This window comes from Stomoxys calcitrans, chromosome 5 (genome assembly GCF_963082655.1).
Source record: "Stomoxys calcitrans chromosome 5, idStoCalc2.1, whole genome shotgun sequence".
NCBI lineage: Eukaryota > Metazoa > Arthropoda > Insecta > Diptera > Muscidae > Stomoxys > Stomoxys calcitrans.
Window position 1 is genome coordinate 120,190,178 of NC_081556.1, and position 12,022 is coordinate 120,202,199.

Genomic DNA, 12,022 nt, shown 5'->3' on the forward strand with positions numbered 1-12,022 from the left:
AAGTATTAAATTTATTACCAACTAACGACTACCATATACACAAGAGTGTGTTGAAACCCCACCTTTGCATTCACCAAAGCTGGCGAAGCCAAATCTTCAAGCAGATCCAAAATTTCATCCGAATACATTTCGAAATGTTCAAACGAATCGAAGGCCGACATACAGCCTGTGCGTACAAAGGAAGTACTAACAGCCTCGGGACCGCCTTCGCCACCATCGTGCGACACACGCGAATACAGACGATTGGGATGTGCCGAAGGCAGCAGGAATTGGAAATGAACTAGAGGCAGGCCTGCAGACAACTCCAAATGCTGCAAACATGTCAACTCGTATGATGTGTAAGCTCTCCTCACATAAACCTCCAAAGCAGCATTGCAGACAGCACGATTGGAGTGGTAGAAGAAATCATGCAAAATGTCGAAAATAGATGTCTCGGAAAGAATCAGACGCTGCAAGTTTTCTGGATGGAAATCATGGCCATACATATCGACGGCTGAAAGGAATATAGATTCCATTTGATTGTGTCTCAGCTCATAGGCAGGTTGATGGGCTGCAATTAAAACTTGGCGAGCACGTAGTGCCACACGCGAATGTTCAGCACGGTTAAGGGAAGTCAACTCGTTGAGAGTGTTGGCCAATTCGTCAGTTAGACCAGGCTCATTGGACCATAAATGATCAATCAAAAGGGTAACAAGAAGATTCTTCTTTGCCACTTGGGAATGTGAGAAAATGGTGTTCACCACCGTCAACATATCATCCTTGTTTCGTTCCCTCACTAAGCCCACACATTTGTCGTAGTGACCATGTTGGAACTGGGACTCCACATCGTAGTATTGACGCAACAACTCATGTACAGCAGCCTTCATACGACCACGAATACCGTTTCTATAGCGTTGAACCAATTGGACGATGCCTTGAGTGGTGAGGAAGAAATGATCACGATCCGCTCGCTTTTGCAAGGTGGCTGCATGGAAATCGATTACACTGGCAATCTGTTGCGAGGGGAATTGAGCCAAAACACTGGTTATATTGCGCTCATACAAGGTCATGAGCTTACGAATTTTCTTTTCCACCGATATGGGAATTCTGCCCGAGATTGAGGCAATAACTTCTTGCAATTCCAAAAGAGGCAGTGAGGGATCTCGCAAACTCTGCATAAACTTCTCAATAACGTCACGCAAACGTTGGGCGTTGTAAGGCTCTGGCAAACAATAACCAGAGAGAGTGTTTTCCAAAATTGTTTTATATGTGTTGTGTACGCGATTGAGTTTCTCTGGAACTGGAGGATTTTCAGGTTGCGGGAACTGTCCTTTATAAGGCTGAGCTTTGGTCACCAAAGAGGGATCATCTAACTCCAAATGACCTAAGAGGGAACCGGCATCCAAAACCGCACCGGGTCTTCTGACAAACGACACTGTACCAGCCTCCTGAGATGTCAAGGTCATCACCATTTTCATTACCTCGATTTCGGCATAGGCTTGACCCTTGTTCACATGGGCTCCATCTTCTACCAAGAGAGTTACTAGCTTACCAGCAGAAGGACTGCGTAGTAATGAGGGATCATTTTCTTTATCGAAAACACAAGTTTGATTTCCAATGACAATGCGATAGCGATCGACTTCCTCCTTCATGTAGGTGGTATATGAAGCCCCATCAAAGGACAGCAATAAACCACCATCGGAAAGACGATGTACTTCCAGCTCCTTGAATGAATTGTTCATCAAAAGGAAATATGTATTGGAACCACTCTTGGCAGCCTGGACCTTGTAACGAAGTCCTCCATTAATAAGCTCAACGTCCATGACATTGGTCAATGTGTTGGCTGCTTGAATTTGACCTTTCTCCAATGAAGTCTGGAAACTGTTGAAGGCATCACTAATGTGTCTATCGGCAATATGTAGGGAACCACACATGACTCCCAACAAGATGTCGGGTTTTTCCGATTGTACTCGCTCAGCGATAAGAGCATCTAACCATGCTGTATCGATGGTGTTGTCCAAAAAGCTGTTGGTTTCCAATAGTGTAATCAAATATTCTACCGTTGTACGGAAATCACCACGAATCGAAAGCTCTTTAAGAGCAATCACCAGATTTTCTCGAGCTTGTTGACGGTTTTCACCCCACGAAAAACAATGACCGAATTGCGAATCTGCAAATTCGTGAAGGCCACCAGAGGCGGCCACACTGAAGTAGCCCCAAACATTTTTGCTTGAACGGAAATTCAGTTCCTGCACCGTACCCGAACTGGGTTTAAAACCTTCATCGGGATTTTCGGATGTAATACGGGCAGCAATGACATGACCGGAGGGGCGAGGTTTATTTGGTGGATTCTCGAAATCAATTATGGAGGTTCCCCAAGGTGATTCGCCATAGAGCAAACGTATATCTTTCAAACGATATAGAGGTATGCCCATTCCAATTTGCAATTGACAGGCGGGAAGATTTACATCTGCCACCATTTCTGTACAAGGATGCTCTACCTGTAGACGAGGATTCAATTCCAAGAAGAAGTATCTTCCTTCAGAATCGTAGAGATACTCCACTGTACCGGCGCTGACATATCCCACCATTTTAGCTAAACGCACAGCAGCTTTTTCCATATCTTCGAAAACCTCTGGATGAGCCACAATGGCGGGTGCTTCTTCAATGATTTTTTGATGACGACGTTGGATGGAACAATCACGACCGAAAAGACTTATGGCATTGCCATATTGATCAGCCAAAAGTTGAACTTCCAAATGGCGGGCACCACGAGCCAACTTCATAACAAATATGGGAGAACCAGGAACTTCGGCTTGAACTTGGCGGAAGAGGGCAGGAAATTCTTCGGCAGTATCCACACGGCGGATACCTTTACCGCCACCTCCTTCAGAAGCCTTAATCATCACTGGGAAGCCTATAAATGGATGTAAAAAAAAAAACTAAGTTCGCCATTCTATGTTCCATAGTTCCGAGACCACTTGCCAATTTTATTAACAGCTGCCAAGCCTTGTTCCACATTGCTAACACAGCCTCGATTGAAGAGTTCGCTGGAAATTTTAATTTTCTTTCCGCTATAATGAGCCTTCAGCTCTGAACCAGACCAAGGTAGGGTTGGAATGTCTGCTGTTTGGGCCACAATAGAAGAAGCCACCTTATCGCCCAAAGCCCACATTGCTCTCTCGGGGGGACCCAAAAAGACAAGATTTTCTTTATGCAACAATTCGGGTAGCTTTGGATTTTCCGAAGCATGACCCCAACCTGCCCAAACGGCCTAGAAGCAAATAAAAAAAGAAATTTTTTTTGCAATGTGATGTCATAAAACTACAAACACAACAATTTCACCACCTCCATGGTAAACAAGTAAATAATAATGCTTATTAATTAGCAAATACTCACCTGCACTTGAGTACGTAAAGCAATGTCAACAATCAATTCAACATTGGCGTAATTGTTGTTATTTGAACCTCCCGGAACAGGGACGTAATGATCAGCCATTTTGATATACTCTGCATTGGCCTTTAGATCTTCCGGTGTAACCATAACAACAAACCGTATGGCACGTTCATTTTTAAACATTTCATAGGCCCAACGTCTCACGGAACGCATACACTTGACAGCTGCTATGCCATTGTTGGCAATAAGAATGCGATTGATGACCCGAGTGCCACCGAACTTTTTGACAAACTCTTCGGGTGTGGCAATGTGAAAATCACGATCCTGAAATCGATCCTGACCGAGTCCGGTGCCCCGAGACATACTCGGCCTGTAACAAAAAAACAAAGAGAAAAATTAAAAAAATTACACATACACATACACGTACATAAAATATAACATCGAAACATTAATAGCATAACGGAACAGTTTGCCATCGGCGATGTACACACAGAACATTTGAGTGTGTATGTGAGATTCTCTTTTTAAGTATTTTTAATTCTCTCAATGAGTAAAAATTCATTTTTTTAACCGAATTGTTGATGTTTTGCAAAACTAAACTAAACATAAATTATATACTTTGCTATAACTTCCAAGCGTTAAATCATGTCATTGTTTTTAAAATGGAACCATAAAAACGAGGTATACACCTGTGCACATAATGATTCGTTGCTGTCTTAACAACAACTGAAAAAAGAGAACAAGAATACGTGTGCCTGATATGACCCATTTGGAATCCCCAACGACTAAGCCCAGATCTCTCTGGACGCACCACAACTTAGTTGGAGAGGTCCTGGATCTGGATATTCAGCAGAATCAAGCAGACGAAATATAGAACACAACACACTGCTACAACAACAACAATCCACAAGTGCCTTCGTCCATTAGTTCGAACGCGTGATTTCGATAAATGGACGGACTCAAAATGTCAAGACGATCAAGAATGTATATACTTTTTGGTGTCACTGATCAATTTGTATTATATTTGCTAAGTTTGTGGGATCCTTCGCAACCGCGCTTTTAACAGAACATTCCTCGAACCCTAGTATTGCCGTCTGAAAGATCATGTTACACAGATGGATCAAAGCTAGACGACAGAGTGGGTCTACATTGAGAACCCAGGGACTGATATCTGTTTTAGACTGCTTGGTCAAATACGGTCCTCCAGGCGGAGATTCGGGCGATCACGGAATGCGAGTGGTGGTGTGGTGTTAACGCGAAGACGTCGAGTATGAACATCTTGAGCGACAGTAAACAACAACCAGGACGGTAAGGTCACAAACAGCCTTTGAGTGTATTAAGGAGATTAACGCCTTCTCTGAGAATGGCACGATTCGCATCGTTTGGGTGCAGGGCCATAGCGGAGTAAGGCGGAATGAAAAAGCAGACGTTTTGGCAGTGAAGGCCAGAGGACTGCCGTCAACAAACATGGTTAACCCGAAGCCTTTCGGGTCGACGCAGTCCGAGTAAAGAGTGAGGTCGTCGAATGCGCATGTAATTCTGTGAAAAAGCGAAAGGTCGGTAGGACGGCGAGAATCCTATGGGGAGTTCCATATTGTGAGAAGACGAGACTATTACTGAGGGGACTATCACTTATGTAAAATCGGTGCGGTAACTGATATCATCCCTGAAAAAATCGTGATACTAGTTAGGGAGCTGTATGAATACTGAAGTTTCAGTCCGTTTCAATGGAAAAGAGAGCCAACCTTTCAGTACCCAGGAGTGAAGCAGGTCACCGACGCTATTTTTAATTTTATTAGACTCTGTCTTAGAAGCAACCAATGCTGAGGCACCCTATGGCAAACGCTGGAGTACTGAAGACTTCCTCGGAGACATCAAGTACGCGGATCATATATGTCTCTTTGCGCATCGCTTCGAGCTCATAAAGGTGAAACTGGAATGACTAATGAAAATTTTGCCAAAGTAGGTTGTACGCACCGAATTGACCCGACGGAGTCCTTCAACGGCAAGCGTTGCTGCCTCAGTTTACACACCACTGCTAGAACCACAACAACAACATAACTACATGCTATTTTTTATTGACATCTCATTACATTGTTTACAAGCCAAGCTTAATAGTGTGATTGCGTTATATTTGAATGGAAAGTCACAATCGGTTATTGTTGGCGAACTAATATACCTCAAGCGAAAAAATGTTTGTGTATCGTACCAAAAATCTTTAAAATGATAATGGCAGCGTGGTGAAGGCTCGAATTTAAGGTCGTAGTGGTAACCAAATAGCACAAGTTCTGAATATATGTCGTGAAAGGATGCAACATACATTGAATAACGAGCTACAAAAAAAAAGTTTGGCTTGAAAGAGCAAAAGATTTGATCAGCACGTACTAGAACGGCCAATCGAAATAATTTTTCGTCTTAAGTGATGGTATGGGCAGCCGTTACTGCCGATGGCCGCTCTCCAATCGTTTCATCGAGCCTGTGGTCAAATTAAATGCGGCTTACAATCGGGAAAACAAATTGGAAAGCAGCTTTGGACCAATGGGTATGGAAAAACATTCGGTTGTAGACCATGAACGTACCAACCAGACTCGGCACGGTCACATAAAGCTAAAAAAAATCATGTTCCTCACTTCATTTCTTCCACACAGTGGCTGTCTGATGCCAATCCGATAAACTTTTCTATTTGGGCCATTTTAGAGTGCTAAGTATTGACTAAAAATACCCCTCTGTACGGACCAAAATAGCAGATTACAAACTTACAGTTCGTTTTTTTGAATGACTTTGAGCAATAGTCAAGGCAAAAAGTGGTCATATCAAGCTATCTAAAACATGATGAATTGCTTGCCATGTTCTGGCGCTACTTGGAAAAAGGCCTTGTTTAAGTAACAAAATACCCGTTTAGACATGTTTATTTATCTACCAACACCTTATCTCGAGCCACAGCTATTGAAACCCTCCAAAAATCGCCAAGTCATTTAATGAATTCTCATGTAATTTGCAATACAAACATTTTCAGTTGTTGGTAGAGGCAGAAATTTGAAATAATGTTAAATTTTTTAACTTCTAAATGAATTTTAGCATTCTTTACACTTCTACTATTCGACTGTCTCAAAAGACATTTTTATAAAAAATATGACTATATAAAATGATTTTCAAGTTTCAATACATTCAATAATGGCCATTTGTCTAAACAAACATTTTAGTTTGTTATTATTGTCAGGCCATCGTGGTGCAAAGGTTAGCATGTGCGACTAGGACGCATGGGTTCGAATCCTGGCAATAACACAGAAACAAAATAATGTGTGGTCGCCAGTTATTTGTGGAATTTAGGGATAATAAGTCGAAGCACCGCAGAGTGAAACAGGGAGTTCCCCAAGGTGGGGTGATATCTCCGGCACTGTTTAATCTCTACCTATCCTCTATTCCACCCCCTCCAGGCGGCATAGAGATCGTATCATATACGGACGATTGTACGATCTTGGCATCAGGCCCCCCACCCATTGTTGACATTTGCGATAGGTTGAACGTCTACCTCAATGAGCTTGCCTCATATTTCGCTGCAAGAAATCTGAAGATATCTGCCACCAAATCTTCAGCCACATTCAGTTCACTACAAATACGCGTGAGGTGAATACTGAGCTGACTGTGATCGTCGATGTAAAAATGATTCCGACCATCAAGTGTCTCAAAATACTTGGCGTCACATTCGCATTCTCCCCACATGCCACAGCAATTTGGTTTGCAGACAAATAAACCTTGTTGACCACGTACAAAGCAATTGCCCGGTCTGTGGTAAGTTATGCAGCGCCAGTATGGTCTCGTCAACTTTGTGACACACAGTGGAATATTCAGATCTGTCAGAATGCCTACCTCCGAACTGAGGAACCGACGGGCTGTGTCCTCAGTTCTCATGTGGACCACCTCCATCAGGAGACAAAGATCCTGCCAGTGCGAAGACATAACTACATGCTGTCTAAGCAATGCCTTTTGGGCTTTTATCGCAGAGACCATCCAAATCATCATCTTGTGGATAGATATCCACCGTCCAGAAGCCTTAAGGTAGATCTACATGATTTAGAGCGAGAGGTTCAGCGCTACAAGAGAGAACCTCTAGATCAAGCGGCATATCAAGCAGGTCTAGACAACATTCATGCAGACATGGTAGCAGATGCGGTTAATGGCTACCGCCTCCCATTGCACCTTAAGAAATTGACCTCCCACGGCGAACCAGAGTGGTTCTGGCTCAATTACGTTTCGGCAGATGCAGCCAACTCAACTCCAACAGAGCAAGGATTGATGCCGACGTGCAAGATGTATGTCCCGATTGTAACCAGGGATTGTATGATACACGTCACCTGCTTAACTGTCCAGCCAGACCCACTCGACTCAGATCCAGATCCCTGTGGACGCACCCCATCTTGATCGCAGGGTTCCTGGGCCTTGAGACTCAACTGAATCAAGCAGACGAAAGATAGAACACAACAAACTGCTACAGCAACAACAACAAATTCTGCGGTTCTTATTCCCTCACTTATAATGCTAGCAACATTTGTGAGTTATTCTGCTGCATAAAGAGTCTCTACTATGCGTTGTCACCAACACCATATAAGACCTACGTTGGACGATTTAGAGATATACACCTCATACAAACCGACATTCCGTTATTCATGAGCGTTTGAGATTCATGTAATGCAAATTTTGCCCATGAACATTCCACTAAGGAACAGGGCCACCGTGGCGCAGAGATAAACATGTCCGCCTATGAATGCCTGGGTTCGAATCCTGGCGAGACCATCAGAAAATATGTTCAGCGGTTAATGCTGGCAACATTTGTGAGGTACTATGCCATGTAAAACTTCCCTCCAAAGAGGTGTCGCACTGCGGCACGCCGTTCGGACTCGGCTATAAAAAGGAGGCCCCTTATCATTGAGCTTAAACTTGAATCGGACTGCACTCATTAATATGTGAGAAGTTTGCTCCTGTTGAGATACATACATGTAGTATACTTAATTTACCCCTACCTATACGTAGATATGATCCGCATGTTCACTGAAGCTCCTGGGATTGACAATTTAAATAGCCGGTGTCTAATACACATTTACATTAAACTTTTTGTATTATTATCACATTACATGGCGTAATATCATACCAGATAAAACATGCCGTCATTCAACACCATAACCATTAAAACCAAAGTCGATTGGTTTATAAATAACACAAAACACAGTGTTTCTTAGTAATTGAAATAATTGTCTTGTATAAATTAAATAAGTTTCACAGAAGAATAAGCATTTTTCTTTTACTCATTTCTTTTAGATTATAAATCGGTTCTGTAGACGGCATGCCGGCGACGCATCATACCTTTTTACGCTAAAATATCGAAAAGAAAATACGCGACGTAGACAATTCGATTTTATGTTCATACTACAAAACTATCTATGAGTTATTTTTTTAGTAAATTCAATTGAAGTATAGATATCCTTCATAAGTTTATGTGATAATTGTTCGTAATTGAGTAGTAATTGACCTAATCGTTTACGATACTTATTAGAAAAACAACTTGGCGAAAATACAAAAATGCGGAATAGAAACAAACTACCAAAACAAAATCATATGTGTAGATTAGAGTGCCACCAATAAAATGGATGCTCCTCTTGTAGCATTGACACAAAAATAGATTTTTTTCCAAAATGTCTCACATGAAGCATGGGTATGTTGTCTATATATTTTGGTATGACATAGTCTATTGATAATGATTGAGTATGCTTAGTGGTAGTTCTACGCACTACGGTAATATGTGCCAAGCAATGAGATAAGCGCCAATCCATCTAAAATGGAAATTGTTCTTTGAGCAGGAGATATGAGGTATTCGAAACTTCCTTTCAGGTCAGGAAATTGATCTTCAAATTAAAGGCTCAAGCAGATTTGAATAAAATGTAATTTTTGAGGCATGAACCTTTGTCATGCTGCGTTAGAGGGAAGCAGTCAGAAGCAGGCGTTCTGAATAACGTTCCATCATGTAGTAAAGTAACAGAGACATATTGCTTACGACAGGTAGAACAGTTGAACGGTAACAGGTCTTGTTAATTGCTACCTTGAACGAATTTTATTTGCGAGTGGGCTCTACAAATAAACGGTTTCTTCAAAATAATAGGTCTGTTCGCTAATTTTGCAGGAACGAAAGAACAGCCTTTACACTCTTTTGGTATTTATTTAAAGCAAACAGCTGGTTTTAAAAATTTGCACACATTTTTGAGTATACGAACCTACTTAATATATATATGAACAAATTTATGAAGCATTCGTCGCCAACGCCATTAACTCGGACTGCGTCGATCCGAAAGGCTTCGGGTTAACCAAAATAATTGACCGCAGTTCTGTGGCCTTCACTGCCAAATCGTCTGCTTTCTAATTCTCAGTTACTCCGCTGTGGCCCGGCACCCAAACGATGCGGATCGTGCCAACCCCAGAGAAGGCATTCATATCCTTCTTATATTCGAAGACTGCTCGTGATCTTACAGTCCTGGTTGTTATTGCCCTAATGGCCTGTTTACTGTCCTTAAATTTGTCCATAAATTTCGATGTGTTACAAACGGAATGACCAAATTAGTATACCCCCATCCCATGATGGAGGGTATACCAAGTAAAAGCGTGTTAAGCTTGGCAGGCGAATCCTCTTCATATACAATGTATCGCATTTGTCAAGTTCTTTATATAGTTTATCTTTATAGCCGGAAACTAAAAGAGGGTAATGGGAGGTCATAACAAGAAATGGCTTTATTGTTTTTCAAAATATTTCCCGTTAAGATCTATACACTTTTGCATGTGATAGAACCAATTGTCGAAGTACTTCTGCCACTCTGATTGAGGTATCTCTGAAACATGCATTCTGAATGCATCAACCGCTGCTTCAGATGGCGAAAAACGTTGTCCTCTAATTTTATTTTTTACGTACGGGAATAAGAAGTCATTCGGTGCTATACAGCGGATGACTCATCCAATCGATATTTTGAGTGCTCAAAAATGCAGTTGTTTGAGCCGATGTGTGAGAGCTCGCATTGCCATGGTGAAGAGTGATCCGTTTTCGGCGGTTGGTTTTCCTGATTTCTTGGAAGACAATTGGCAAACAAATGGTTGTGTGCCACTCAGAATTGACTGTTCTGCGTTGTTCTAGTGGTACGATTGCGACATGGCCAGTTTTTCTGAAAAAAAAACAGGTGATCATTTGCTTGGAAGTGCTTCGTGCGCAAGCAACTTCTGTTGGAGTTGGCTCACCTTGAAACACATATACAGTCGACTGCTGTTAACTTTCGGCCTCATACGCGTAAATCCACTATTCATCACCTGTCACGATGTCATAGACGTGTTTCGAAGTACCGCGATCGTATTTTTGGAACATTTCTTTTGACCAGTCGACACGAGTCTTTGTTTGAGCGATTGACAAATTGTGTGGCATCTAACGCGAACAAATTTTTTGATGGTCAAATGTTCATGCAATTTTAAATGTATGCTGGTCCCACTAATGCCCAATCTCACGATAGGTCACATGACGATCTTGCAATATCAGTTAGTGCGTAGCATCAATGGTTTTTGGAATAACAATTGATTTTGGACGACCTTCACAAAATTCGTCTTGGAGTGAAATACGACCTCTGTTGAATTCATCATACCATCGATAAACACTGGTCCTAGATGGAGCTTCATCGCCAAAAATTTAATTAAGTTAATCGATGCATTGTTGTTAAGTTAATCCACGTTCTGAGCACGTATAACCTCAAAAATGTCAAGCTTTACGATAGAGCTGTCAGTTGGCAGATTGCAACACAAGGGTTGTCCAATCCCGAAATATAAATGACAACCCTCGTATTCTTCGATGAATGTTTCATCCTGAAGGTACTCAAGAAGTAAAATCGGGAGATTGGTTTATATGGGAGTTATATAGGGTTACAGGTCGATTTGGACCATACTTGGTACAGACGTTAAAAATTACCAATTTCCAACAATTTAGATAAGAACAAAAAAAAAAAAAACCCAACCAACATACATCAATAAGAACTATTTGTGAAAATTTTCGAACGGCTAGCTTTTTTCGGACATGGCTAGGTCGACTTAAAATGCCGTTATGATCAAGAATATATGTACTTTATGGGATCTAAGACCTATATGTCGAAGTGCTACAAAAGGAATGACGAAGTAAATACATCCCCATTCTATGATGGTTGGTATAAAAATCCAAAGAATTGAATTAAAATCAAGTTTTTTTTTTTCCAAACAAATGATATTTTGTTTAGTGATATCATTTACTGGTAATAGGAATGCATATCGGAATTTTAAATTAAAGAACAAACTCGGATAATATACGTAGCGAACGTTACTAAATGCGTTATAAAAATCAACAAGTAAAAGCGTGCTAAGTTCGGCCTGGCCGAATCTTATATACCCTGCACCATGGATCGCATTTGTCAAGTTCTTTCCCGGCATCTCTTCTTAGGCTTAAATAGGATAAAAGAAAATATTTGCTCTGCTATTAGAGCAATATCAAGATATAGTCCGGTTCGGACCACAATTAAATTATATGTTGGAGAATTGTGTAAAATGTCAGCCAATTCAAATAAGCGTTGCGCCCTTTTGGGGACTCAAGAAGTGA

The 12,022-nt window shown here is 41.4% G+C and overlaps 1 protein-coding gene across 2 annotated transcripts in view; it reads right to left on the reverse strand.

Moving 5' to 3' along the window:
• LOC106092987 (acetyl-CoA carboxylase) overlaps positions 1-12,022 on the reverse strand; it is a 44,885-nt gene that overhangs the window by 6,544 nt on the left and 26,319 nt on the right. For both annotated transcript variants that reach the window (XM_059369638.1, XM_013259949.2), the window contains 3 exons: positions 3,379-3,745; positions 2,965-3,253; positions 63-2,896 (listed from right to left, as the gene is read on the reverse strand). In XM_059369638.1, coding sequence (XP_059225621.1) covers positions 63-2,896; positions 2,965-3,253; positions 3,379-3,745 — 3,490 coding nt within the window. The remainder of the gene's footprint in view (positions 1-62; positions 2,897-2,964; positions 3,254-3,378; positions 3,746-12,022) is intronic.